This window comes from Oncorhynchus kisutch, linkage group LG12, assembly GCF_002021735.2.
Source record: "Oncorhynchus kisutch isolate 150728-3 linkage group LG12, Okis_V2, whole genome shotgun sequence".
Lineage (NCBI taxonomy): Eukaryota > Metazoa > Chordata > Actinopteri > Salmoniformes > Salmonidae > Oncorhynchus > Oncorhynchus kisutch.
The window spans coordinates 20,843,785-20,869,923 of record NC_034185.2 but is presented as its reverse complement, the minus strand read 5'-3'; the positions used below and the strand labels follow the sequence as shown (position 1 = coordinate 20,869,923).

Below are 26,139 nucleotides of genomic sequence, written 5' to 3'. Positions count from 1 at the left end.
TTATGTCAAGAAGAGCTCAAATGAGCAAAGAGAAACAACAGTCCATCATTACTTTAAGACGTAAAGGTCTCTCAGTCCGGAAAATGTCAAGAACTTTGAAAGTTTTTTCAAGTGCAGTCCCAAAAACCATGAAGCTCTATGATGAAACTGTCTCTCATGAGGACCGACACAGGAAAGGAAGACGCAGAGATACCTCTGCTGCAGAGGATAAGTTCATTAGAGTCAACTGCACCTCCAATTGCAGCCCAAAAAAATGCTTCACAGAGTTCAAGTAACAGACACATCTCAACATCAACTGTTAAGAGGAGACTCCGTGAATCAGGCCTTCATTGTCATATTTCTGCAAAGAAACCACTACGAAAGGACACTAATAAGAAGAAGAGACATGCTTGGGCCAATAAACACGATCAATGGACATTAGACCTGTGGAAATCTGTCCTTTGGTCTGATGAGTCCAAATTTGAGATTTTTGGTTCCACCTGCCGTGTCTTTGTGAGACGCAGAGTAGGTGAATGGATGATCTCCGCATGTGTGGTTCCCACCGTGAAGCATGGAGGAGGAGGTGTGATAGTGTGTGGGTGCTTTTGCTGGTGACATTGCCAGTGATTTATTTAGAATTCAAGGCACTTAACCATCATGGCTACCACTGCATTCTGCAGCGATACCCCATCCCATCTGGTTTGTGCTTAGTGGGACTATAATTTGTTTTTCAACAGGACAATGACCCGAACACACCTCCAGGCTGTGTAAGGGCTATTTGACCAAGGAGAGTGATGGAGTGCTGCATCAGATGACCTGGCCTCCATAATCACCCAACCTCAACCCAATTGAGAGGGTTTGGGATGAGTTGGACCACATAGTGAAGGAAAAGCAGCCAACAAGTGCTCAGCATATGTGGGAACTCCTTCAAGACTGTTGGAAAAGCACTCCTCATGAAGCTGGTTGAGAGAATGCCAAGAGTGTGCAGTGCTGTCATCAAGGCAATTGGTGGCTACTTTGAAGAATCTGAAATATAAAATATATTTTGATTTGTTTAACACTTTTTTGGTTACGTCATGATTCCATATGTGTTATTTCATAGTTTTGATGTATTCACTATTATTCTACAATGTAGAAAATAGTAAAAATAAAGAAAACCCCTTGAATGAATAGGTGTGTCCAAACTTTTGACTGGTGCTCTACATCAACCATAACAGTGGTACCAGCTGGGGCAGTTTTCCTACACTGTTTATTTTCTCTGCTTCATTGTGAAATGTCTTGATGTCCTATTGGTTGTCCTTTTTCCAGGTGTTGATATTGGAGCCCACTAAAGTCTACCTGCCTTCGTACTTGTCCATAAACAACGATGTGGAGGAGAACACTGTCTCCATCTGGCATGTTTCCCCTGATGACAAGGTAAGTTACTGACCACAGGAAGAGTGTGTGACAACTGCCTTGTATCTTTGCTTTGTGTCTCAGAAAAGAAGTACAGCCCTGGAGTACAGCCCTGCCTGTCTGTCTATATGTCCGTCTCTCTCTGTCTCTGTCTCTCTCTGCCCTGACACATTTTAATCAGTCACCAGAGGTACTGATGTTCATGTTTTTCTGATCGTTCTAACAGCACAGGGGGGTCCATGAGTGGAACTTCAGGGCCATGTCAGTACGGGGTGTCAGGTTGGTGATCTCACAGCTGTCCTGTTCTACACACTCATTGTAATGTATGGGCAATAAAGACTGCTCTCTACTCTCCTCTCTCCTCTACTCTCCTCTGTAACTTATGCCAACAACATAACAGATTATAATGTGGCCACCTGGTTCCCACGGCAATATTAGTCAGAGATGGTCCCTCAATGCCTCTCCCTCCTTCCCCCTCCAACTGATCTCCCACTTCAGAGGGCCTCTGTGAGATGTTGCTAGGGAGCGTATTTTTGTTTTTGCCCACTCGCCCTCCAGTGTACTAGGAGACAATGGCAGTTCCCTTGGCTGCAGCAGTGTGCCATGGTGGGCTGAATTCAACCACTCATTCTCTGCTCTGGTCCAGTCCGCTCAGCCCTGGCCTTAGTTAACTGGCTTAAAATCCCTGTTCGCTCAGCTGAACACTGGTGGAGACTCAACAGTGTGTATGTGTGTGTGTGGGAATGAATGTTCAGAGTTATATTCATTCTTTCAGAGTTACTGTAACTTGTTGTATGTGATTGAATGAAGAACATAGTTAGGTTGTAAGAGTCTTGCAGCTCTGGTGAAAAGAAAAAGCTTCTGCACTTAGAGACTACTGGAATGATTTCTCATAAGTTTCTGGCTACACCTAGACATCCAGTCTATGCCAGTGTTCTATAGATGTCATGTGAATTCACCTGTCGTCTTTTCTCTAACTGTCAACTCATCTTCCTCAGTATTTCCAAGTTTGACGAGCGCAGTGCCTTCCTGTATGTGCTACACAACTCAGAGGACTTTCAGATCTACTTCTGCACAGAGATGCACTGCAAAAGGTCTGTCTGTCCCTCTGTGCCGTGATTGCGCCATCTCACAAGCACATGAGCTGTTCTCCAAGGGAGTGTCTGTACTGTAGACTTGTGACTCTCACAAAGAAGAACCGAAGCACAGCTAGCCAGTCTCAATAGCTCCACAGTGTGATTCAGTGAGTCAGTGCTGGTGTGATGGGCCTTTGTGAGTGTGTGAAAGGCTGCTTGTCTGGGCTCTGTGTTATTTCACGACTGCTCTTGTGACATATTTTAAAGTGTGGTGAAGGTTATCTGGTGTTTGTGTGGGTGTAAATTTAGTATTTCATCTCAAATGTGGAACGGTACTGATGTGAATGCTCTGTGTGTTGCAGGTTCTGTGATCTGGTCAACAGCATCGCAGAGGAAGCATGGAAAGGCCCGGAAGAGGGGGAGTGTGACATTGACGCCCTAGAGGTGAAGGAGGAGAGAAGGATACTCCTTTTCTAGCCACATTCTTTTATTTCTATGTTATTTCCAACAGGATTACCTGATGTACAGTATATGTATACAAGATCTAGGATGTATTCAGCAGAAACAGTCTCTCCGATTGTTTTTCAAAATCTATATAAAACCAGATACAGGCCATGTAAAGTGTTGAAATGGTTAGAGACAACTTCCTACAGTGTGAAAGTAGGTCACGCTGCTCATGCAATGGAAACCAACAGAGTGTACTGTATAAAAAGCAACTGTCCCTCTATTCACCTGTTCTCCCAGTGGTGCGACAAAACAATTACCTGTGAATAATAACCCAGAAACAATGACACAGCCTCTTCCTGCCAAACACTAGCATGGCCCAGATCAGATGCCCCAATAGTTTTTTGAACACTGTTTGATCTGGACCATGCCTTGCAAAGCTCACATTTCCCTTTGTTTCTATCAGTTAGTACCCAGCCACAACTGTCACTTTATAGCTCACCTGTTCTTAGATATACCTATATATCCCTGTTATAACTCTAGATTGTAATGGTCCTTGAAGTTAACATGCAACACAATGTCATCTTTAACATAATGTCCTCCTGTGCTTGACTCTTCAGTACGACTATGAATATAATGAGCATGGAGAGAGGGTGGTTCTGGGAAAAGGGACGTTTGGAGTAGTGTATGCCGGCCGGGACCTTAGCAACCAGGTGCGGCTGGCCATCAAGGAGATACCGGAGAGAGACAGCAGGTAAGAGAACATGTAAACTAGACTTTCTCCAAAAAGACCCTACCAATCAGCTTCTACCATTCCCCCATCCATGACACTTTCACTGTCTTTTTATCACGCACTTTGCTAATGGAAGGCTGTATAGCAAAAGGTCCCCGTGTCGTTATGTAAAGTGAGTGAGTGGTAATTCAGAGCATAACAACTGAAGTGGTTTCCTGAGAGTGGTCATTTGATTGGCAGATAGAAGGGGCGCCAAAGCAGTCGTTTGAGCCGTCCACTGTGTTAGCTCTGTGCTAGACCTGCTCTCCTGCGGTGTGTCCTTTCCTTGGGACACCAGTGTTATACAGTGCTGCTTGAAAATATGTGCAATTACAGATTCTTTTGGTTTTTACCATGAAATCTTCATCTAATCAGAACCAGTCTTTTTGTTCTGACAAAACAGGTTTATATTTAATGCCATATGTTGGTGTAGAGGAAATCATGCGTGTAGTAGAAAAACAACATTAAAAAGGAATAATAAGCAAAAATAAGTGAACCCCAAGTTGCATTGGTTAAATCAAGTAGGTAAGTAGAATAAGGTGGGTAAGTAAATAATGGTGTACCAAATTAACCAATCAAAGGAGAGATTGTCAGGAAAGAGTTTGGATGGGACTCTGATAAATAGAGATAAGAAACCTGGTCAGTTTGGTGTTACCCATCCAGGTCAACACAAAGCACACCATGCTGAGAGGAAATGAGATCTCTGAGGATTTCAGGAGGAGGGTTGTGAGAGCACATCAGTCTGGGAAAGGCTATAAAATCATCTAAAAAAGATTTGAGCCCCATCAGTCCACTGTGAGGCAAATAATTTACAATTGGAGAGCATTTAACATGACAGCAACTCAGCCTAGAAGTGGACGCTCTTCCAAAATAAAAAGAGCCACAAGAACAATAAATCTGGTAAAAGCCAACCCACACATAAGATCTGGAGATTTGCAGACCTCCCATGCTGCATCTCAGGTAACTGTGCATGCTTCAACAACAATAAGAAGAACAGAATAGAAATGCCTCTGCTCTCAAAAGATAACTTTGCCAGAGACCACCTGGACAAACCTGAAGGTTTCTGGTAGTTCATTCTCTGAACCGATGAGTCCCAAATGGACTGTTCTGGTCATAATCAACACCACTATGTTTGGCGAAAATCCAACACTGCCTACCTCCAAAATAACCTTATCGCAATAGTCAAGCATAGTGGTGGGAATGTCCAGATCTGGGGCTGCTTTTCCTCCTCTGGACCTGGATGACTCCACATCATTAAGGGAACCATGAAGTCTGAGGTAAACCAGGAGATTCTTGAACAGAACGTCAGGCCATCAGTCAAGGAACTAAAGTTGGGCCGGAAATGTGTCTTCCAACAAGACAACGACCCAAAGCATTCAAACAAATCTACCAAAGAATGACTCAGGAGAAAGAAGATTTATGTTTTGGATCGACCAAGTTAAAGTCCTGACCTAAATCCAATCGAGATGGTGTCGCAGGACCTGAAGCGGGCAGTTCATGCCAGACACCCCTCAATCCTCACTCAATTGGCTGAGTTCTGTAAGGAGGAGGGGGCAGAAATCCCTCAAAATAGATGTCAGAGACTGATTACTGGCTATAGGAGATGTTTACTCCAAGTTATCACTGCTAATGGAGGTGCCACAAGCTATTGACTGAAGGGGTTCACATATTTTTGCACACATAAAATCTGAGTTAAATAAACCACTTTTGTTAAATAAACAATGAAAATATATAATTTACTTGGAATGTCTTTATTATGAATTGGGGTTTAGATAAGGATTTTATATGTTTATTTTAATATTTTATAGCAAAACTAATGACCAGCACTGTAGGATTCACATACTTTCAAGCAGCACTGTACTATAAACCTGATCGAGTGACTTGGCAATGAAAAGAATAGGGGGGAAATGGTCGCCTAGCAACTAGTGTACCAAGCACTCTACTCCACTTCCTTGCCTTGCGTTGCGCTGCACTGCCTTCCACCACCATCTCTGGTCTACTCATTGTTCCAACTACTCCTGGCTTATTATGGGACTCCTTCAGAGCCCAATCAGCCCAGAAAATTCCTCTGTCACCCATTGTTCCACTCATCACATTACAAGTCATTAGAGGGCTCTCATGGGCTAACTCAAATGTGTGAATAATTATTATTAATCATTAAGAAGAAACTCTGAAGTATCCTCTCAGGGGGGAAAACGATCTAATAAGTGTCTGATTCAGTAGAATAGTGGGAGAATGTATCTAATCTTATTATTTATGGTGTGAAGTTTGAACATTTATTTCTCAGTAAAGTGTCTTCGTCCTCTTTAGTTTGAATTGACCATTGTGTGTGTGCGTGTGCGTGTGTGTGCGTGTGTGTGTGTGTGTGTGTGAGAGAGAGAGTGAGTGGGTGAGAGAGAGAGAGAGAGAATATCCTGCTCTTTCTCCTGGGAGATGTAACAGCGGATGTTCTGTCCAAGGTACTCTCAGCCCCTCCATGAGGAGATTGCCCTTCACAAACATCTGAAGCACAAGAACATTGTGCAGTACTTGGGCTCCATCAGTGAGAATGGTTTTATCAAGATCTTCATGGAGCAGGTTCCCGGAGGTAAGAGGGCTATCCGTGCAGCATTAGAAAGGTAAAATGATCTAGTCAATGCCCAACCATTTCTTATAAGCCAATGTTGCATCTTTACTCAGTGAAAGACAACAAGAAGCAACTACATTTCCTCCACTACACCTAGAAACAAATAAAAACACATATCTTGTCTGATTTATGTAATAGGTATCCTGGCTTACTGATTGAATACACTACCGTCCTGCTGATAGTAAACCAGAATGTATTGATATGTATTCGACTTTGTCCTGTGGTTTGCCTCCAGGAAGCCTGTCTGCTCTGCTGAGGTCTAAATGGGGCCCTCTGAAGAACAACGAACCCACCATCGGCTTCTACACCAGACAGATCCTGGAGGGACTCAAATACCTCCATGACAACCAGATTGCTCACAGAGACATCAAGGTGAAGCCTGGTCTATTTCAAAGCCTTTGGCCAATGTGCAGTATGCGCCTAGACAGTAGGGAGGCCACATTCATGTCGGTGGTACAGAAATGATTTGATTTGTAAGTGGCGCCTGGCTCTAGTATGATGACTTCCCCTTATCATCCTACTGGCATAACTCAATCTCAGTCATAAATAATAAAACACACTGACCACACTACAATCCCATAATAGAAACATTAATTTAGGTTAGCATACTCTTTCTCACATACCCAGGACAAGATAGTGTAACGGCGTTCTTCGTTTGTTGAAAGAGAGTCGGACCGAAATGCAGCGTGGTGGTTACTTATGTCTTTAATGAATGAAAAGTGACGATACATGAAATAACTATACAAAATACGAAAACAACAAACGGAACGTGAAACTTATTACAGCCTATCTGGTGAACACTACACAGAGACAGGAACAATCACCCACAAAAGACAAAGCGAAACTCAGGCTACCTAAATACGGTTCCCAATCAGAGGCAACGAGAATCACCTGACAGCTGATTGAGAACCGCCTCAGGCAGCCAAGCCTATACAACACCCCTAATCAGCCGCGATCCCAAATACAACAAACCCCAATACGAAATACAACACGTAAACCCCTGTCACACCCTGGCCTGACCAAATATATAACGAAAACACAAAACACTAAGACCAAGGCGTGACAGATAGGCCTCTAAATTCTGCCTCAATAGTGTCTCATCAAATGACCTTAACAGCCATTTACGTCAAGTGGTGAATATAGCCCACTGTAACAACTGTTGCTGATTGCCTTCTAGGAAATACCTTAGATTACTAGGCTGTTATCATAGTCACTGGGTTAAGTCTAATGAATGGAGATGACTTGGAATGGAGCTCTTTTCTAATCCTCTTGGTTGTCTTTATATCCACAGGGTGATAATGTGCTTATAAACACATATAGCGGAGTTCTGAAGATATCTGACTTTGGTACCTCTAAAAGGCTGGCTGGGATCAACCCATGGACTGAGACTTTCACTGGTATGTACTGGTCTGCCTGACTGGGTTTATAACAACTGGTGTGTACTGGTCTGCCTGACTGGGTTTATAACAACTGGTGTGTACTGGTCTGCCTGACTGGGTTAATAAAAACTGGTATGTACTGGTCTGTTAGAATGGGTTAATAACAACAGGTGTGTACTGGTCTGCCTGACTGGGTTAATAACAACTGGTGTGTACTGGTCTGCCTGACTGGGTTAATAAAAACTGGTATGTACTGGTCTGTTAGAATGGGTTAATAACAACAGGTGTGTACTGGTCTACCTGACTGGGTTAATAAAAACTGTTATGTACTGGTCTGTTAGAATGGGTTAATAACAACAGGTGTGTACTGGTCTGCCTAACTGATGGAACAGGTTGTTTGAAAACAGTGATCCCACTCACTATTTACAATTATAGTTCTGCTGAGATTTAATCTCTAAGAAACTATTTGTGTTGTGTGTTTGAGGATTTATCTTGTTTTAGCCTATCATCCTGTAAATTACGTATCTCAGAATAGCCTGCCGTTGATATTCAGAGTGGTCAGGTCAAGATGCCAGGGTTATGCCAGCGCTGACATTGTGGCAGCCAATGATCGCACAGCTTGACCCATTTGTTAAGACCATCTGATTGGAGCATAGAGATGCACCTTCGCATCTTGAAACCATCCAGTACAGTCAGTTTGTCCTGTTTAAGTTGTGCGTCAATGTGTCTCTCCCAGTTTCACCATAGCACTTAGCTTACCTTTTTAAAAGCTCTTTTGAAGCTCCACTTACAGTAGGCTATAATTAGACCTAAATAGACTCACTTCATCTAGAGTTACAATATGTAGCTCTTCTTTGTTGATTAGGCTATACTACTGAAACAGGCTAGCATTTAGCAGAATTTCAATTGCACAGAATTAAACTTAGCCCTAGAGCTAGGGTTGCAAAATCCAGGAACTTTAATTAAACCAGGATTTCTGGAAAACCAGGGAATTTATTGAATTTTCAGAATTTTGCAGCCCTACCTAGAGTTCAACCTCATTAAAGTCACCTTAATCACCCTATACATTTTTACCTCCATCCCGCCAGTATCCCTGCACATTGTAAATATGGTATTGGAACTGACCCTACATATAGTATGCTTACTTTCTTACTTATTGTGTTCCTATTTCTTCTTAACTCTCGTGTGTTTGTTTTATTATTGCATTGTCATTGATTATTGCATTAAATCTTGAACTTGAAAACCTGATTTTATTGTATCAGCACTGACATGCAAATTTTTACAAATGCAACTTGTAACTAGTAGCTGATATTTGTATAATTTCCTGTCTGTTTGGTGTGTTGTTGTTTTGCAGGGACACTACAGTACATGGCCCCTGAGATCATAGATAAAGGCCCTCGAGGCTATGGCAAGCCTGCGGACATCTGGTCTCTTGGCTGCACCATCATTGAGATGGCCACTGGGAAACCACCCTTCTACGAGCTGGGCGAACCACAGGCCGCCATGTTCAAGGTCAGAGTTCAGAGGTCAATTAAAATTCAGTTCATTGACCTTAGTTCACTTTCCATTGGTGAATGGTGTTTTTGTCTGGCTGGCTTAAAATGTAGTAGTATCTCTATCAAAATGATGGCTTTGAATGATGATTTCACCCTCATTCTGTTGTTAATTGTGATGTATGATTCTGCTGACTTATTTCTCTTCGTAGTGATGTCAGATACAGAAATAGATCAAGTAAAATCACATTGTATTGTTTGCGTACACATATTTGCAGATGTTATCGCAGGTGCAGTGAAATGCTTATATTTTTAGCTCTAACAGTGCAGTAGTACCTAGCAATACAAAACAATACACACACAACAACAACAAAATATATATATATATATATATATATATATATATATGGGGGTGGCAGCATCATGTTGTAGGGGTGCTTTGCTGCAGGAGGGACTGGTGCACTTCACAAAATAGATGACATCGTGAGGAAAGAAAAGGATGTGGAAATATTGAAACAACATCTCAAGACATCAGTTCAAGCTTGGTCGCAAATGGATCTTCCAAATGGACAATGACCCCAAGCATACTTCCAAAGTTGTCACAAAATGGCTTAAGGACCACAAAGTCAAGGTATTGGAGTGGCCATCACAAAGCCCTGACCTCAATCATAGAGAAAATGTGTGAGCAGAACTGAAACTGCGTGTGCGAGCAAGGAGGACTACAAACCTGACTCAGTTACACCAGCTCTGTCAGGAGAAATGGGCCAAAATTGACCCAACTTATTGTGGGAAGCTTGTGGAAGGCTCCCGGAAACATTTGATGCAAGTTAAACAATTTAAAGGCAACGCTACCAAATACTAATTGAGTGTATGTAAACTTCTGACCCACTGGGAATGTGTTGAAAGAAATAAAAGCTGAAATAAATAATTCTCTCAACTATTATTCTGACATTTCACATTCTCAAAATAAAGTGATGATCCTAACTGACTTAAGACAGGGAATTTTTACCAGGATTAAATGTCAGGAATTGTAAAAAAAATAAATAAATGAGTATGTGGACACCTGCTCATCGGACATCTCATTCCAACATCATGGGCATTAATATGAATTTGTCCCCCCCTTTGCTGCTGTAACAGCCTCCACTTTTCTGGGAAGGCTTTCCACTAGAATTTGGAACATTGCTTCCATTCAGCCACGAACATTATTGAGGTCGGGCACTGATGTTGGGCAATTAGGCCTGGCTTGCAGTCAGCATTCCAATTAATCCTAAAGGTGTTCGATGGGGTTTCTTCCACACTGATCTCGACAACCATTTCTGTATGGACCTCGCTTTGTGCACGGGGGCGTTGTCATGCTGAAACAGGAAAGGGCCTTCCCCAGACTGTTGCCACAAAGTTGGAAGCACAGAATCATCATGTCATTGTATGCTGTAGGGTTAAGATTTCCCTTCACTGGAACTAAGGGGCCTAGCCCAAACCATGAAACAGTCCCAGACCATTATTCCTCCTCCACCAAACTTTACAATTGGCACTATGCATTGGAGCAGGTAGCGATCTCCTGGCATCCACCAAATCCAGATTCACCCTTTGGTACTGCCAGATGGTGAAGCATGATTCATTGTGCTTTTCTTTCATAAACAAGAACATTTCTAAGTGACCCCAAACTTTAACGGTAGTGTACATAGGGCAGCAGTCTCTAAGATGCAGGGTAAAGTACCAGGTGGTAGCTGGCTAGTAACACTGACTAAGGTTCAGGGCAGGGTACAGTATGATAAACAATGTTTTTCAGTCTCTCCATCACAGTTTTGATGCACCTGTACTGTAGATGGTTGCAGGGTGAACGGGCCGTGGCTCGGGTGACTGAGGTCATTGATGATCTTCTTGGCCTTCCTGTGACACCAGTTGCTGTAGATGTCCTGGGGGGGAGGCAGTGTGCCCCCGGTGAGCATTAGGATGTCTGCATCACCCTCTGGAGAGCCCTGCGGTTGTGGATGGTGCAATTGCCGTACCAGGCGGTGATACAGCCCGACACAATGCTCTCAAAGGTGCATCTGTAGAAGTTTGTGAGTGTCTTAGGGACCAAGCCAAATTTCTTCAGCCTCCTTTGATTGAAGAGGCGCTGTTGGGCTTTCTTCACAACACTCTGTGTGAAGGGACCATTTCAGATCGTCAGTGATGTGCATGCCGAGGAACTTGGTGGCCCTGTGGATGGGGGTGTGCTCTCTCTGCTGTCTCCTGAAGTCCACGATCAGCTCCTTCATTTTGTTGATGTTGAGGGAGAGGTTATTTTCCTGGCACCACTCTGCCAGGGCCCTCACCTCCTCCCTGTAGGCTGTCTTGTTGTTGTTGGTAATCAGGCCTACCACTGTTGTGTCGTCAGCCATCTTGATGATTGAGTTTGAGAATGCATGGCCACGCAGTTCTGGGTGAATAGGGAGTACACGAGGGGGCTGAGCATGCACCCCCATGTTGAGGATCAGAGTGGCGAAGGTGTTGTTGCCTACCTTCACCACCTGTGGTTGGCCCGTCAGGAAGTCCAGGATCCAGTTGCACAGGGCGTGGTTTAGACCCAGGGCCCCAAGCTTAATGATTAGCTTGGATAGGACTATGGTGTTGAAGGCTAAGCTGTAGTCGATTAACAGCATTCTTACCTAGGTATTCCTCTTGTCCAGGTGGGATAGGGCAGTGTGATGGTGATTGCGTCATCCTTGGATCTGTTGGGGCGGTATGCAAAGTGTAGTGGGCCTAATGTGTTGGATAAATTGGAGGTGACATGATCCTTAAATACCCTCTCAAAACACTTCATGATGACAGAAGTGAGTGCTACGGGGCGATAGTCATTTAGTTCAGTTACCTTCACTTTCTTGGGTACAGGAACAATGGTGGACATCTTGAAGAAATGGGGACAACAGACTGGGATAGGGAGAGATTGAATATCTCCTTAGACATTCCAGCCAGCTGGTCTGCACCAGCTCTGAGGACACGGCTTGGAATGCCATCTGGGCCGGCAGCCTTGCGAGGGTTAACACACTTAAATGTCTTACTCACATCGGCCACAGAGAACGAGAGCTCACAGTCCTTGTAAACGGCAGTGGCCCATGTCTCCAGCTCAGTGTTTTCCTCAAAGCAGGCGAAGAAGGTGTTCGCGACTTGGCTGGCTTTCCCTTTATAATCCTTGATTGTCTGGAATCCCTGCCACATACATCTTGTGTCTGAGCCATTGAATTGCGACTCCATGTACTGTCATTTTGCCTCATTGATTGCCTTATGGAGGTCAGAGCTGGTCTGTTTGTACTCGTCCATGTTCCCGGTCACCTTGACGTGGTTAAATGCAGTGGTTCCCAATTTCATGCTGCCATCTATCTACGGTTTTTGGTTTGGATAATTTCTAATCTTCACAGTGGTAACAACATCCTTTATGCACTTCCTGATGAACTCAGTCACCTAGTCAGTGTATACTTCAATATCGGAGGGGACCCGGAACATTTCCCATTCCGTGGGATCAAAACAATCTTGAAGCATAGATTCCGATTGGTCAGACCAACATTGAACAGTCCTTACCACGGGTACTTCCTGTTTAAGGGAGGGGAGGGCCTTTTAGCCATCCCGGAAGGGAGTGTAGCAATGATCCAGAGTGTTTGATGCGCAAGTAGCACAGAAGTGTTGATCAAATCTCAGTAGCGTTTTCCTCAGATTTCCTTTATTAAAGTCCCCAGCTACAATAAATGCGGCCTCGGGATATGCAGTTTCCAGTTTGCACAAAGTCCAGTGTAGTTCATTGAGAGCCGTCGCAATGTCGGCTTAGGGGGGAATATACACAGCAGTGATCATGACAGATGGCTGTCCTTACACGCCTCCAGGCACATTCCTCCATGGTTGAATCACCAGGACAGTACTATCCCAAACATAGCATGCTGTCAGCACTGTGTTTGTAATGGAAAAAAGCTCAACTTTTTGTGGTTATTAGCTCAAAAAAATAAGTGTGATTGGATTACATACTTATCCAACTGTGAGATTAGACCTAGTACCTGGAGATAGACTGTGTAATACAGTCTATCCTTTGTGTTGTTTTAAGTCTCTGTTCCACTGATGAGCCCTCCTCAAGCTTTTTCCACTTGTATAAATCTGAAGTGGAAATTTCAAGTGTTTCCCTCATCAGAAATATTCCATAGACCGGACATATGTAGTCCATTAAACACTAGAGCTAGTGATTCAACTGGGTGGTCTGCGGAGTGTGATGGAGATCATGTTGTATGCAGGACAGAATGACAGACATGTCCATGAATTACAGTAGTAAATTGCTGTGGATTTTGCTGTGCTTTTAAACCACTGTTTTGTAGCAGGTTGTATAGATCGCTAATGCAACACATGTAGCCATCTTTTAGAAGACTTTCAGCAGCTATTCTGTCTGTCTCATCCTGTGTGACTTAAAGTGCAGATTCATCATTGGTCACTGCTTTTATTATGCAATGGCTTGTTGTGCAGATGAGAACGCATTTGGCAACAATCCTCACATAAACTTTCCTGCACCACCTTGGAAGGTCTCGACTGGGAGGGGCATTACATTCCTAATCTCAAGCCTACATTCGGAAGCAATGTTTGGAATTTGTAGTGCCTATCATCAGATGAGCTTCTTGCCTGGAGTTGCTGCATTTTGTCCTTCACTGTCAACTTGACCTCCTGTACTATGATGGCATGAGCTCACCTGCATAGTGTTACTGTGCCACAGAGCTATGCGTTACAAGAGATCAGTTTACCCACTAACTAATGTCACCTCAATCAAGCCAACTCTCCTCTGACTGACTGCCATCTCTGAGGTCCCCTTCATATTGTCCTGTATGCTATTAGCATATGGAGCATATTGTCCTGTATGCTCTTAGCTTTACTAAGACTTGGTAGGTGATTTGGCTAGGTCACTTGACTTGTTGTTTTGACTTGACTGCAAATTAGGCCCTTAGCTCTAACATGGCTGGGTTTCATCTTGGCTGCAGCTGCAGGTTAGGCCCTTAGCTCTAACATGGCTGGGTTTCATCTTGGCTGCAGGTTAGGCCCTTAGCTCTAACATGGCTGGGTTTCATCTTGGCTGCAGCTGCAGGTTAGGCCCTTAGCTCTAACATGGCTGGGTTTCATCTTGGCTGCAGGTTAGGCCCTTCGCTCTAACATGGCTGGGTTTCATCTTGGCTGCAGGTTAGGCCCTTAGCTCTAACATGGCTGGGTTTCATCTTGGCTGCAGCTGCAGGTTAGGCCCTTAGCTCTAACATGGCTGGGTTTCATCTTGGCTGCAGGTTAGGCCCTTAGCTCTAACATGGCTGGGTTTCATCTTGGCTGCAGGTTAGGCCCTTAGCTCTAACATGGCTGGGTTTCATCTTGGCTGCAGCTGCAGGTTAGGCCCTTAGCTCTAACATGGCTGGGTTTCATCTTGGCTGCAGGTTAGGCCCTTAGCTCTAACATGGCTGGGTTTCATCTTGGCTGCAGGTTAGGCCCTTAGCTCTAACATGGCTGGGTTTCATCTTGGCTGCAGCTGCAGGTTAGGCCCTTGGATCTAGCATTATTGTGCTGTTTTATTTTGGCTACAGGTTGGCATGTTCAAGATCCATCCTGAGATCCCAGATTCCATGTCAATGGAGGCCAAGGCCTTTATCCTACGCTGCTTTGAACCCGACCCCGACCAGAGGGCCACCGCCCTGCACCTGCTCACTGATGAGTTCCTCACCGTCACCAGCCGCAAGAAGAGGGGCAAGAGTGGCTTTACAGGTAGCTAGGACAATGCGTCACCGGTTAATCAATGAAGTAGTTCATAGAATATAGATATATCTGAGTAGAAAGACAATTTCTATTAGATACTTTATGTTGTAGATACTTTTTTTGTTGTTTCTGCACAATTCATATCATGGAATAAAAAAATCTCTGTTTTTCTCCTCAGCTCTGACACCAGGAGGTTCAGGTGAGTTAATTTAAGCGCCTTTCTGAGCTGCTTTCTCTTTAGAGCACACTGAGTCTGCACCTAACGACATTAGGCTAAACCAATTGTCATGTTGACTACCCTACTCTGAGATTATTCATTCACAGAAGTAGTACTGTAATGTAAAAGAACCAAAAAGCTCTGGTTTTCTTTGTGTAACAGTGGTGTAACTGCCCACCTGCCTATACCTGTCTCTGTGCCCTCAAGAGTACCTGCGCAGCATCTCTCTGCCAGTGCCTGTGGTGGTGGAAGACACCAGCAGCAGCAGCGAGTACGGCTCCGTTTCCCCTGAGAACGACCTCAACACCAACCCCTTCAGCTTCAAGCCCAGCACCAAGTGTTACAGTGATCGGGACGTCAAAGCTACCCGCTCCCTGTTCCTCAGGTAACACAACATACAGTCAGCACCATATGTATTTGCGAAGCTAGCATTTTCACTCCAGAATTGTGTGTTTGAGATCAGAAAAACACACTAACACTGCACCTCTGCCATCTCAATTCATCTGACAAAAAGCAATGCCAAAAAAACTCAATCTGGAGGAAAGAGATAAATGCTGACTCTCTGTACATTATCTGGAAATAATGGACAATGTAGGTATCTTGTACATCTACGGAGTACATTAGTTCCAGATAATGTACAGAGTCATTTATCCCATTTATAACAGGATGCCAAAGAATGTCATGTAATATTTGGAACTTTGTTGTTCTCCTGTATAAATATATATTTTTTTATACCTGAGGTCTCTTTAATCTAACCTGTGTTCCCCACCAGTATCCCAGTGGAGAACTTTGAGGACCACAGTGCTCCTCCATCTCCCGATGAGAAGGACTCTGGCTTCTTCATGCTGAGGAAGGACAGCGAGAGGAGGGCCACTCTGCACTGCATCCTCACTGAGGACAGAGACAAGGTGGTGTCCAACCTTGTGGAGGCTCTCAAACAGGTCAGTAAGCATCTAGTCTAGTAGTGGACAGGGTGAGGGGTAGCCTGGGCCCAGTTCAGTTTTTTTCCCTGGTATGTCACGCGGCATGACAATGACCATAGTAGTCAGATCTGGGACCAGGCTAGATGAGGGCTTTCTCAGGGTAAAACAAAACCCTTATCATATGTACTCCTTTCTTCACCCTCCTCTCATCACCCCTCTCTCCATCCGTCTCTCCCCTGTCTGTGCAGGGTTCTGAGACATCGGACACTAAGTTGAGACATCAGCATATCTCCACCCTGGTGGTCAGTCTGGGGGATTTTGTGCGCATGGCGGACAGGAAGATCATAGCCAACACCCTCTCCCAGCTCAAACTAGAGCTAGACTTTGACAGCACGGCCATTAGCCAACTACAAGTGGTGCTATTTGGGTTCCAGGATGCAGTAAGTGCCCTTTCTTCACCTATTAGTAGGTCTCTCTATATAATTAAAATATCCCATTGTCTATTTGTCTACTGTGAATGGGTTGGAATTGAAATTGTCCTTGTATAGACCAAAGGCTCTGGAGACATTGAAGTATGATTCAAGGGGGTTTCGTAAACTGTTCACAGCTGAATTATGTCACCATGCTGTTTAAACAAACAGTTCAGACAATTGACTGTGAAACACTTTTGACCTTTAAGAAAGAGTAATAGAAGGGAAATGTGTCAGCTTAAAGCACATCATTTAAAGAGGCTGATTCTGTCCTCTGCCTCACAAATACAATTATGCAAATGAAATGACACTAGCCTGTAGCTGCCTGTGGGAGGCAGAGGTTGAAGCTGCCTCAGTCAATACTGAGCTCTGGTTCCCCCTAGTGGATACATATGAAACCAGCTCTGGTCTATAGGGTACATTGTCTGCGAAAGATTGCTATCAATTCACGATACAAACTTGTTTTTCACACTTGGATTTTCCAGAATGCATGGCTTTTTATAAATGGCTGTCTCTCTTTTTTTCTGGGAAATGCTGTTTCCATAGACTCATTATATAGGGGGATATCTCAGATATCTGCAACCACCACACGCAATGTAAACAGACACCCGCTGGAGTCAAGCCTGTTTTCCTTTCCACGAATGTGTGGATACTGGTAGATGTGGATGCATACATATCCGTAGTACATGTGTAGCTGTTTATTAATGGATGGATTGTCTGTCTGTCTGTCTGTCTGTCTGTCTCGGTCTCTGTCTCTGTCTCTGTCTGTCTTTGTGATTGATTGACCAATGCGTCGCCAGGTAAACAAAGTACTACGAAACCACAACATCAAGCCCCACTGGATGTTCGCCCTGGACAATATCATCCGTAAAGCGGTGCAGACTGCCATCACCATCCTGGTGCCAGGTAATAGCTGTGCCTCCAGCCACAGAGTTTTAAATGACATTTTAACCAGGACACTGGTTGCCAGCTAAACATAAGAGTATGACTTTGAACAGTGCCCCAATCTAATCATAACATATATGTGTAACCTTGAATACAGAAATGCACTAGATACTATGTAAATGGGGCATTTAACAAGAATGTGTCTACCAGTCAGATGTCATTATAACAATTGCATTTAAAGATTATTTGAATCATAGAGGGATCTTTATTGAGACTTGTGATGTTGCTGTCTTAATCTTTCATGTTACCTCTTTCAAGGTGCAGTTTAGCTGTTGGATATTAACTAGTTTTCATGATATTGCTAGTATTGCTGTAAAGGTGTAAAGATATAACACGTGTCCTTGCCCAGAGCTAAGGCCCCACTTCAGCCTGGCCTCGGAGGATGACCCGGCCGACCAGGATAACGTTGACGATGACGTGGAGCCTGAGGATAACTCCGCCCATCAGTGCAGAGCCCCTCCCAACACTGCCCATGACAACACGGTTGCCACCTCCGGCGTGAGCACGCTCAGTTCCACCGTCTCAAACAGATCCCATAATGCCCAGTGCTCCGTCACCATGGAACTAGGCAGGATGAAGCTGGAAACCAACAGGTGGGTCATCGTGCTGTCATAACAATGATAATGACTGTCAGACACAAAACCAGAAATTTATTTCAACAAGTCATGAACAATCTTTGCTACTAACTCCACATCTGTGACCAATCAGTAGTAGATATTGCCTGTAGCTTCACATTATTTCCTCACCAATGTAAATTATGTAATGTAGAAGTGCCCCAACACAGGGGCCTAAACACAAATATGTTTATTTTCATCATGGCGCCTGCAGTAGCCGTGTTTAGTAGTACTGTGTTTCCTCATTGAATGACCCTGTCTCCCCCTCCCCTCCTCTCTCCCTGCTGTGTCGCCCCAGGCTGATGGAGCAGTTGCTGGCGAGGGAGAGAGAGTACCAGGCTGTTCTCCAGCATGTGCTGGATGAGAGGGAACAGGAGATCAAACTATTGAGGATCCGCTCAGAACCCATCGGTGAGCACATCCCAACATACACTAGTACACACCTTTATCTGAGAGCACAAGAGCATTAAAAAAGACTGCTTTTTAAATGCCTAATGGAATTATTTGTACAACACAAACATCAGGAAACAGACAATTCATATGATTTGATATGTCTACTATGATTAGTTATAGTTGTACTTATGTGTGTGACAGATATGCCTACATCATCTGTGAGCCAGAAGAGCCGGTCCACTGTGAGCCATGGTGACCCAGAGCTGATCAAGTGGCTGAGACTCCATGGGGCTGACGATGACTCCATGGACAGGGTAGGTCCTGAGGAAGCCCCGCCCCCGGCCACATCTGTTTTAAATGGGTACATTATGTGAACAAACTCACGTCCATGTAATCCTATACTAAAGTAAACAGTGTGCATTGTTGTAAAGCTGTTAAAACTAATGGCCTGGGTGTACCTGGAGGCTATTCATTGATTGTTAGTACTCTTTATGCATACTGTATGTGTAAAACCTTTATAACAGATACACAGTTGAGCACCATCTATTGGCCGAGCTTAATCTCTTTAAGGTACCAATGATTTTACCCATGATCCATCTTCCATTTTGTAGATTTTGACCGAGGATTACACTTTAGATGACCTTCTCCAGTATGTGATGAGAGACGACCTGAAGAGTTTGGGATTAAGGTATACAACATACAGTATTCTCTCCTACACTGTCAAATATCCAGCCGTGTCAAATACCTGATTGAAACACTGTAGTATCTCAAGTCCGTCTTCATCTTTCTCTTGTTTTCCTCCTCAGAGGTGGGATGCTGTGTAAGTTATGGAAGGCCATTACAGACTACAGACAGAAACCAGTGTGAGGAGTCCTCGTGTGGAGTTAGCTACCTCCACAGTACAGGATCTTCACCACAAGCACAACAACAACAACTCAGTATTCTCCTCAACACTCACCACTGCACTTTAATCTCAGTATTTATCAGACCAAGACTCAGTCCTGATGAGGGACAGTTCCAGTGTAGTTTATCATGTATTGAGTATTGACACGAGTTGTTTTTTGGAAATTCCTATTTTCAAATGGAGTTAAGTGCCACTGGTTTTATAATGTTATGACACCTGCGCCAAGATTTACAGGGCAAATCATGAAACATATCTGAGAATTTAACCTTTAAATGTTATTTGGTTGTAGAATTTTCTCCTTACTATCATGTGTTTACTAGCATGAGATTGACCATTTTCTAAAACAAGCCTGAGAGACAAAATATAACGTTAACTGATGTGTTTGAGCTTCTGTACATTATCTTGATAAACAGCATTGTTATTGCTAGTGGCTTCTTATCACTATTTGATTTAAATGTGTTTTATGGATATTCCCTGCTCTCATTGTCATCACTGCATGCCTGCCCTTTTGTTTAACTGGCGTTGAAGGCTTTTAAACATCATAGCTCTTGACTTTTGTTCAAGTAATTTTTTTACGTAATTTACAATGTTAGGTATATTTTGTTATTTTTGGGGGTAAATTATGCAAATATATAGCACATTTTATTGACAGTAAATTACTATTTTCAGTGACACAATTTACAAATGGCTGGATGTCCTATCAAATATGTAATGCAAATTTGTGTTTGAGGGTTCATAGCAAAGCTGGAGCTGTTATAAGCCTTCTCACTTAAACCCTCATATCCGCCACCCCGTTTGACCTCGAGACTTTAAACTTTGTAAGTAGCTGTCTTTCCTCATGCTGAACAAATTTGCCTCAAGGACCCATAAGGTGCGTCAGGATCGATTTTTTTCCAAACTTGAAACTTATTCACATGAACCATAGGACCGTATTTTTGTTGAAATGTGTCCGTTTTGTTTCATATTCATGATAGATTGATGACATTATTTGTGCAAAAACATATTATTGTGTAAATAAAAACGTGTCTTGAAAACTTAACTGTGAAATAAAGGGTAAACTGAAATAATGCTTAGGGACTATTATGGCCCTTACATTTCTACAACTGAACACAAATAATGTGTCCTGGTTTTAAAATGTTAACAGGTCTAGTAGTCTAATAATATTAAATACATATTCAGTTCTTCTTAATCCTGCAGATATATCTCTATCATAGGGAGATGTATAAAACCAAAACTGACTGAATGTGAAACATCATCAATGCTAAGGGATTGGTAAAAAGATGGCTGAGTTATTGATAAATCAGGAAATCAGATTTTACGTGTCCATTTAAACAACTGTAGATCCACTCCACAGTGGCCTATCAACGTGAAACTTGTCATCACTATCATGGACATCCCTAACATGAACCACACTGACTTTAGTAACAAGGAAACTATTAACAACTCATTCTTTGCATATGTAATGCTAATGCTCAAAATCATCTTCCCCTTATGAACCATATGTCAGATTAACTCCAGATGTTGTATTTAGACTCATGGTTGCACATAAAGGATAGATAGTTCCTACATGACAGAGTGCTTGCTTTGTTACCCAACCGATCGTGTCCTTTTTGTCATCCTGTGAACCCTATCCATTGCTGCTTGCAGCCATATTTGATAGATTGTATTGATACTGGCAATGGAACAAAATTATGTCAGAGGACCCAATTAATATTTTACTCTGTAAAATGTATGGAGTTTTATTTAGCCTGCTTTCATTTGTAGCCTATATATTATCTTTAAAAATGCAAATGCTTTAAATCAAATGTATATGTTTGAATGAAAATCATAACTGAAAACCCATTTTCATATTGTTATACCACCAACCAGTTCCTTTTTTATTTAAAATATTTCTGTCAGAAATACCTTGTTCAAAGGTTTCCGTTTTGTTTCATATTCATGATAGATGTATTACTTTATTTGTGCAATAACATATTGTTGTGTAACACAAAAATGTGTCTTAATGTAAATGTGAAATAAAGTGTCAGCTGAAATAATGAACTGAAAACAAATAATGTGCTATGATTTCAAAACATTCACAGGTCTAATAGCCAAATAATAGTGAGTAAATATCATTTTTATTACTCTTGCAGACATATCTCTGTAGTTGCATAAAAGCAAAACTGACAGGTGTGCAGAGACTGAACACTGTGACGTCAATTCTTTATTTTGGCCTCCAATCGCTGTGGATGTCCTGCGCTACAGATGTTGTGCGCTCCCTGCGCAGTGTTATCATGATACTGACAAACGGCCTTTAGCACCGCATGTTTTTTAAAGAAGCAAAGGTGCTCACCTGTGATTCGAGATGAATTGGATATGAAACAATATGATGCTTTTTCTTTTGCGTTATATGTTTTTTGTGTTGAAATAAGGGCCTCATCCGTCGTGAAAATACCTCTGAGGGATGCCATTTAACTGCGTAAACATAATGGCTTTGGCTGAGCATCATCGACTCATTACGTGTGTGCTGCTGTTCTGTATAGTGACTAGCATTCAAACCCGGTTCTCTCAAACATTAGACTTGAAATCTAAAATATCGGGGGTGGAGGAGCTCTTAGAGGAATTCCGCAAGCAGCTCCAACAGGACCAGACGTATACCAGGGAGGAGGAAGAGGTAGTTGACGTCTGTCTGGCTGATTTCAACGCGGTAGAGGAGCACATCATCCGAGCGACTGCCTCCATTGAGCAGGGAGCCACCTTCCTCTCGGCTCCTGACCGGGTGTACAGTTGGAAAGACTGTCTCCATGCCTGCTGTGCAGACCCTCACTGCACGGTGGCGGTGGTCCAGGAGGACATGAGACAATCGGACGACAGCCTCAGCTGCTATTTGTTCAGCTGCACCTATAGAAATAAAAACATTTGTTCATTCGCAGCACAGGCAGGGTTTAGCACCTACAGTCGGGCTCACAATACAACAGGACACCTCATCTCCTCCAGTGGCAATAAAGATGTGAACAAATTGGTCAATTTGATTAGGAGACCTGAGGAAAACCCTAGAGTTGATGATGGCACTCAAATGCCAGGTGAGGTTCTGTCTGCTGTTAATTATATTGAATATAAATCACAGGTTTTCAATAAGATACAATATAAATGCATGTGTATTGCTCATGACAAAACATTCATAATACATAACTGGTTGCTGGTAATTCTGTTCTCACAACCACTAGCAATTATCAGACTGGTGTTTGGCTTGGGTTAATAATTTGCTATTGCCCCCTGCTTCTAAAATGAGATTTAATCTGAGTGAGTCCAGGTGTGTTTGACAAGCTTGGTTCTGACTGGGCTGTTTTCAGACATGGACGAGCCGCCCCGCAGTAATGCCGGCCAGGATGTAGTTATCCAGCTGCCCACTGACTGTGCGGTACTGGACGGGCGGGACAGTGTGGACGACTATGGGGTCACCCGCTACGAATGGGCCCTGGTGAAGGGTGAACCGGCCATCAACATGAAGGTAAACACTAACACTGAAGAGTGCACTGAAAACAATGAAGCAGGTGTCATTGGTTAAAAATGTGAGGCAGGTAGCCTAGCAATTTAGAGGCTATCCAGCAGCCGGAGCGTGGCCCGGGTCTGCCCGAAAAAATTGCCGGCAAGTGAGCTGGCAACTGGAGGGTTGCTGGTTTCAAATCCTAGATGCCATTGCCTGCCGGTGTGCCCTTGAGCAAGGCACTTGTCCCCCAACAACAACAGCTCCACAGGCAACCAGTTGCTGGTAACCTCCTCTCCAACCGGTATGCCGGTATGTATGTGTGTCCTGTCTGAAGATGGATGACGAGGAGGAGACCTGTCTGACGATTGTGGCACGTTTTGTGAGCATGGAGATGCCAGACTAGTAAATTGGGCTAACAAACAGAAGTTAGGTTTTGTAGAAATGCCATCAGTGCATGTTCTGCAAACAATACAGTGGATGAAGGCGCGGCATGAGCGTGGTGAGCAGATAGATGTGGTTATGGACAGCGAGGAAGAAGGAGAAGAGCTGAGTGGAGGGAAGATGTGTGTTGAGGAAGAATGGTGCCAAGTACAACAAACCGTACTCTGCTGTCTCTGATGGCTCCGTAATTGAACCTGACGAAATGAGGATGAATATCTGTGGTGGCAGGTGTGAAGAACTCTGAGTCTGGGACTCGTCTCGATGGTCATGCAAAGGATGATTCTGGCCCAGTAGAAGCGAGATTTTGTGGGAAAGTTGATCCCTTACCTTTTGGCTGACCCATATGTAGTCTCAGGCTGGGTAGAAAACAAATTGGCTACTGTTAAATCGGTGAAGGTAGCTTGAAGTAGACTTGCGATGATTTAAAGTCTTTCTTCCACCTAGAGGGAGCGGGCACTTCGTGTCACACGCCTCGTGACAAGACCTGTGACTTGCTTTGCTCTCCAGAGCAGGGGGCACCTTTGAACGGAGTGGTTACTGGGGTGGCGTTAAGTGTTGAGGTGGAGTTACTGAAATGGAATATTCCCTGTGTGTGATGCCCGCTGTTTGGTACGACGCAGACCCGGTGGCGAGCGTGGTGGAACTGAGAAGACACTGTCTGTCCTTTTGGGTTTTGAAGCAGAGCCTTTACCTGAGAAAGCCATGTTAGTATATGTCAGTTATCCATTGATAGCATTTATGCCGAACCCACTAATGTATTTCAGACACCAAGCTTATGGTCATGTTGCAGTGGTGTGTAGGAGGGAGATTCCGAGATGTGAGCAGTATGCAATGGGAGGGTATGGGACAAAGTAATATGTAGTATTGGTGGAAAAAACAGTGTGTGCCAATGTTGCTGGGGATCAGAAATGCCTGGTGTGAGAGAGACAAGTTGAGGTTGCCAGTGTCAGAGTAGAACAGAAGGTGTCGCATACTGAGGCAGTGAAGAGAGTAGAGGATGATGGGTAAAGGGTGAGTAGTAGGCCTAAGCCGATACAGAGTGGTATGGCTTCTTAGCATTCATTGCCATGGTTATCAACTGTACTGCAGAAATGGAATGTAAATCACAGAGAATAGATGATGTGGTGGCAGCTGCAAAGACTTGGGTGTACAAGTATTACTGCAGAAGTTACAAGGTGTGTTGAACGAAAGTAGTGGAATGGGTAGTTTTTTTTGTTGAGTTTTTTTGAACTAAATAGTGATATATAGGTGTAAGGGGTTTGTTGGTGCAATTTTTCTCCTTTTCATTTTTGTATCACAAAATGTAACGAGATCGACCACACACTCCCGCTCAGTAGATGGCGACATGCACAAACAAATGTGCCAAAGCCATGATACCAAAGAAGACGTGTACTTCTGAGGGCTTGGGATAAAGCAGAAGTCACATTTCGGTTGGACCTTGTGTACAATTGACCAATAAAGTGATCTTCATCTTCATCTTAAAAGATGGGAAAACATAGTTTCGAAGAAAAACGTTCTCCTCAGAGTTGTAATCTTGAACGTCATAATGTTGCACTGTAGGTAGCTCTGACATGGTAGGTCTGAGAATCACGGCTGTCTCTTTGTTATAAAGTGAGCCATACATTTGAGGTATAGAGTATGGATGCTGTGTTTGCAATAGAAAACCGAGGTGTAGGCTAGGCTATAAAACAGGTCTAATTTAGAACTAACTAACCTGATGTGTTTAGTTAGTCATGGGTAGTTAGTAGTTAGTCAACATGGATGTGTGCATGGTGCAGCCAGAGATCCATAATACACTGCTGCATATATGCAGATAAGAGGTCATTATATCCCAACCTGACCCAGGGACAAGAGCCTTGGCTCCGATACATGCGTTGTGTCGTTATGACATGGTGTCCATGAAACCAGCCCAATGTTTCCAGTAGACTGTGTCTTTGCTTTCTGTCTAACATTTGATCCCTTTACCTCTGTAGGTGACCCAGCCAGGGTTACTGAAAATCAGTGGTCTACAGGAGGGTTCCTTTACCTTCCAGATGACTGTCACAGACACCGCGGGACAGAAGAGCTCAGACAATGTCACTGTGACAGTGCTGGCTCCAGAACACCAAGCTGAAGGTGACAAACACTTCAATCTCCTCTCTCACTGAAAGATATTACCAGCCAGATGTGCCTCCTCATGTTCATCTGTCATTCATTAGTGGATCTTGCCTCATTTCTGGCTAACATCAATAGCAATGTTTTGTTGTTGTGGTAAAATTGATTTGTGCTTTTCTGTGATCCTGTTGCCTGTAATGAGTACGAATGCATTACAGACAATGAACTTTGCACTGCAATTAAATCCTTGCCTCCATGGATTGAATCCATTGGATAAGGAAAGCGAGCCTGCTATTTAGTGCTCAAACGAATTGAGCAGTGCTCCCCTAGTCAAATGTCTGGCTGCCTGATAGGGCCATATCCATATGAGCAGGCAGGGAGTAATTGTAATCTATTCACTGCATTGAGGGGCCACGGATGAGATATGCACATATGGATGAGATAAGAAACTCAGTCTGGCGTTCAACTTACTCTTGAAAGTTGTAATAGTAGACAGCACAAGGTGCAATTTCAAAATAGAGACCTATTTAAACTTGTTAGAAATGTCCATATCAACTAGCCCATGTCAGCTAACATTTTTCAGCTAGGTTTTTTAGCCCATTTTGTTGTAATGTTTGAGTCAACGAAATATCACATGAACACACACAAGACATGACAAAATGTGTAGAATTGCAGGAAATGAGCTGTAGATCTGGAGCTGTAGATCACTGTCACAAGGCCTATATATAAACCATGAATATCCTCAAAGACAGATGTTACA

The 26,139-nt window shown here is 43.4% G+C and overlaps 2 protein-coding genes across 3 annotated transcripts in view; both read left to right on the top strand.

The window, feature by feature from the left end:
• LOC109900687 (mitogen-activated protein kinase kinase kinase 5) overlaps nt 1-21,415 on the top strand; it is a 58,964-nt gene extending 37,549 nt beyond the window's left edge. Inside the window, exons 11-30 of one of the 2 annotated variants that reach the window (XR_002256639.2) lie at nt 1,288-1,395; nt 1,601-1,653; nt 2,373-2,468; nt 2,813-2,894; nt 3,515-3,648; nt 6,126-6,253; nt 6,528-6,664; nt 7,584-7,689; nt 9,026-9,183; nt 14,741-14,918; nt 15,088-15,108; nt 15,334-15,511; nt 15,899-16,067; nt 16,298-16,489; nt 17,320-17,425; nt 17,814-18,057; nt 18,377-18,489; nt 18,673-18,832; nt 19,083-19,159; nt 19,278-20,414. Coding sequence is in view for 1 of the 2 variants with exons in the window: in XM_020496432.2 (XP_020352021.1) it covers nt 1,288-1,395; nt 1,601-1,653; nt 2,373-2,468; nt 2,813-2,894; nt 3,515-3,648; nt 6,126-6,253; nt 6,528-6,664; nt 7,584-7,689; nt 9,026-9,183; nt 14,741-14,918; nt 15,088-15,108; nt 15,334-15,511; nt 15,899-16,067; nt 16,298-16,489; nt 17,320-17,425; nt 17,814-18,057; nt 18,377-18,489; nt 18,673-18,785; nt 19,083-19,159; nt 19,278-19,338 (2,454 nt within the window). In the remaining variant the exon portion in view is untranslated. Of the gene's footprint in view, nt 1-1,287; nt 1,396-1,600; nt 1,654-2,372; nt 2,469-2,812; nt 2,895-3,514; nt 3,649-6,125; nt 6,254-6,527; nt 6,665-7,583; nt 7,690-9,025; nt 9,184-14,740; nt 14,919-15,087; nt 15,109-15,333; nt 15,512-15,898; nt 16,068-16,297; nt 16,490-17,319; nt 17,426-17,813; nt 18,058-18,376; nt 18,490-18,672; nt 18,833-19,082; nt 19,160-19,277 lie in introns of both variants that reach the window. The other variant, XM_020496432.2, reaches the window with a different exon arrangement.
• A 138-nt stretch (nt 21,416-21,553) lies between these two features.
• LOC109901355 (low-density lipoprotein receptor-related protein 11-like) overlaps nt 21,554-26,139 on the top strand; it is a 16,665-nt gene continuing 12,079 nt past the window's right edge. The window contains exons 1-3 of the mRNA XM_020497384.2: nt 21,554-22,437; nt 22,708-22,865; nt 25,259-25,400. Of these exons, the coding sequence (XP_020352973.1) occupies nt 21,819-22,437; nt 22,708-22,865; nt 25,259-25,400 (919 nt within the window). The 5' untranslated portion in view covers nt 21,554-21,818. The remainder of the gene's footprint in view (nt 22,438-22,707; nt 22,866-25,258; nt 25,401-26,139) is intronic.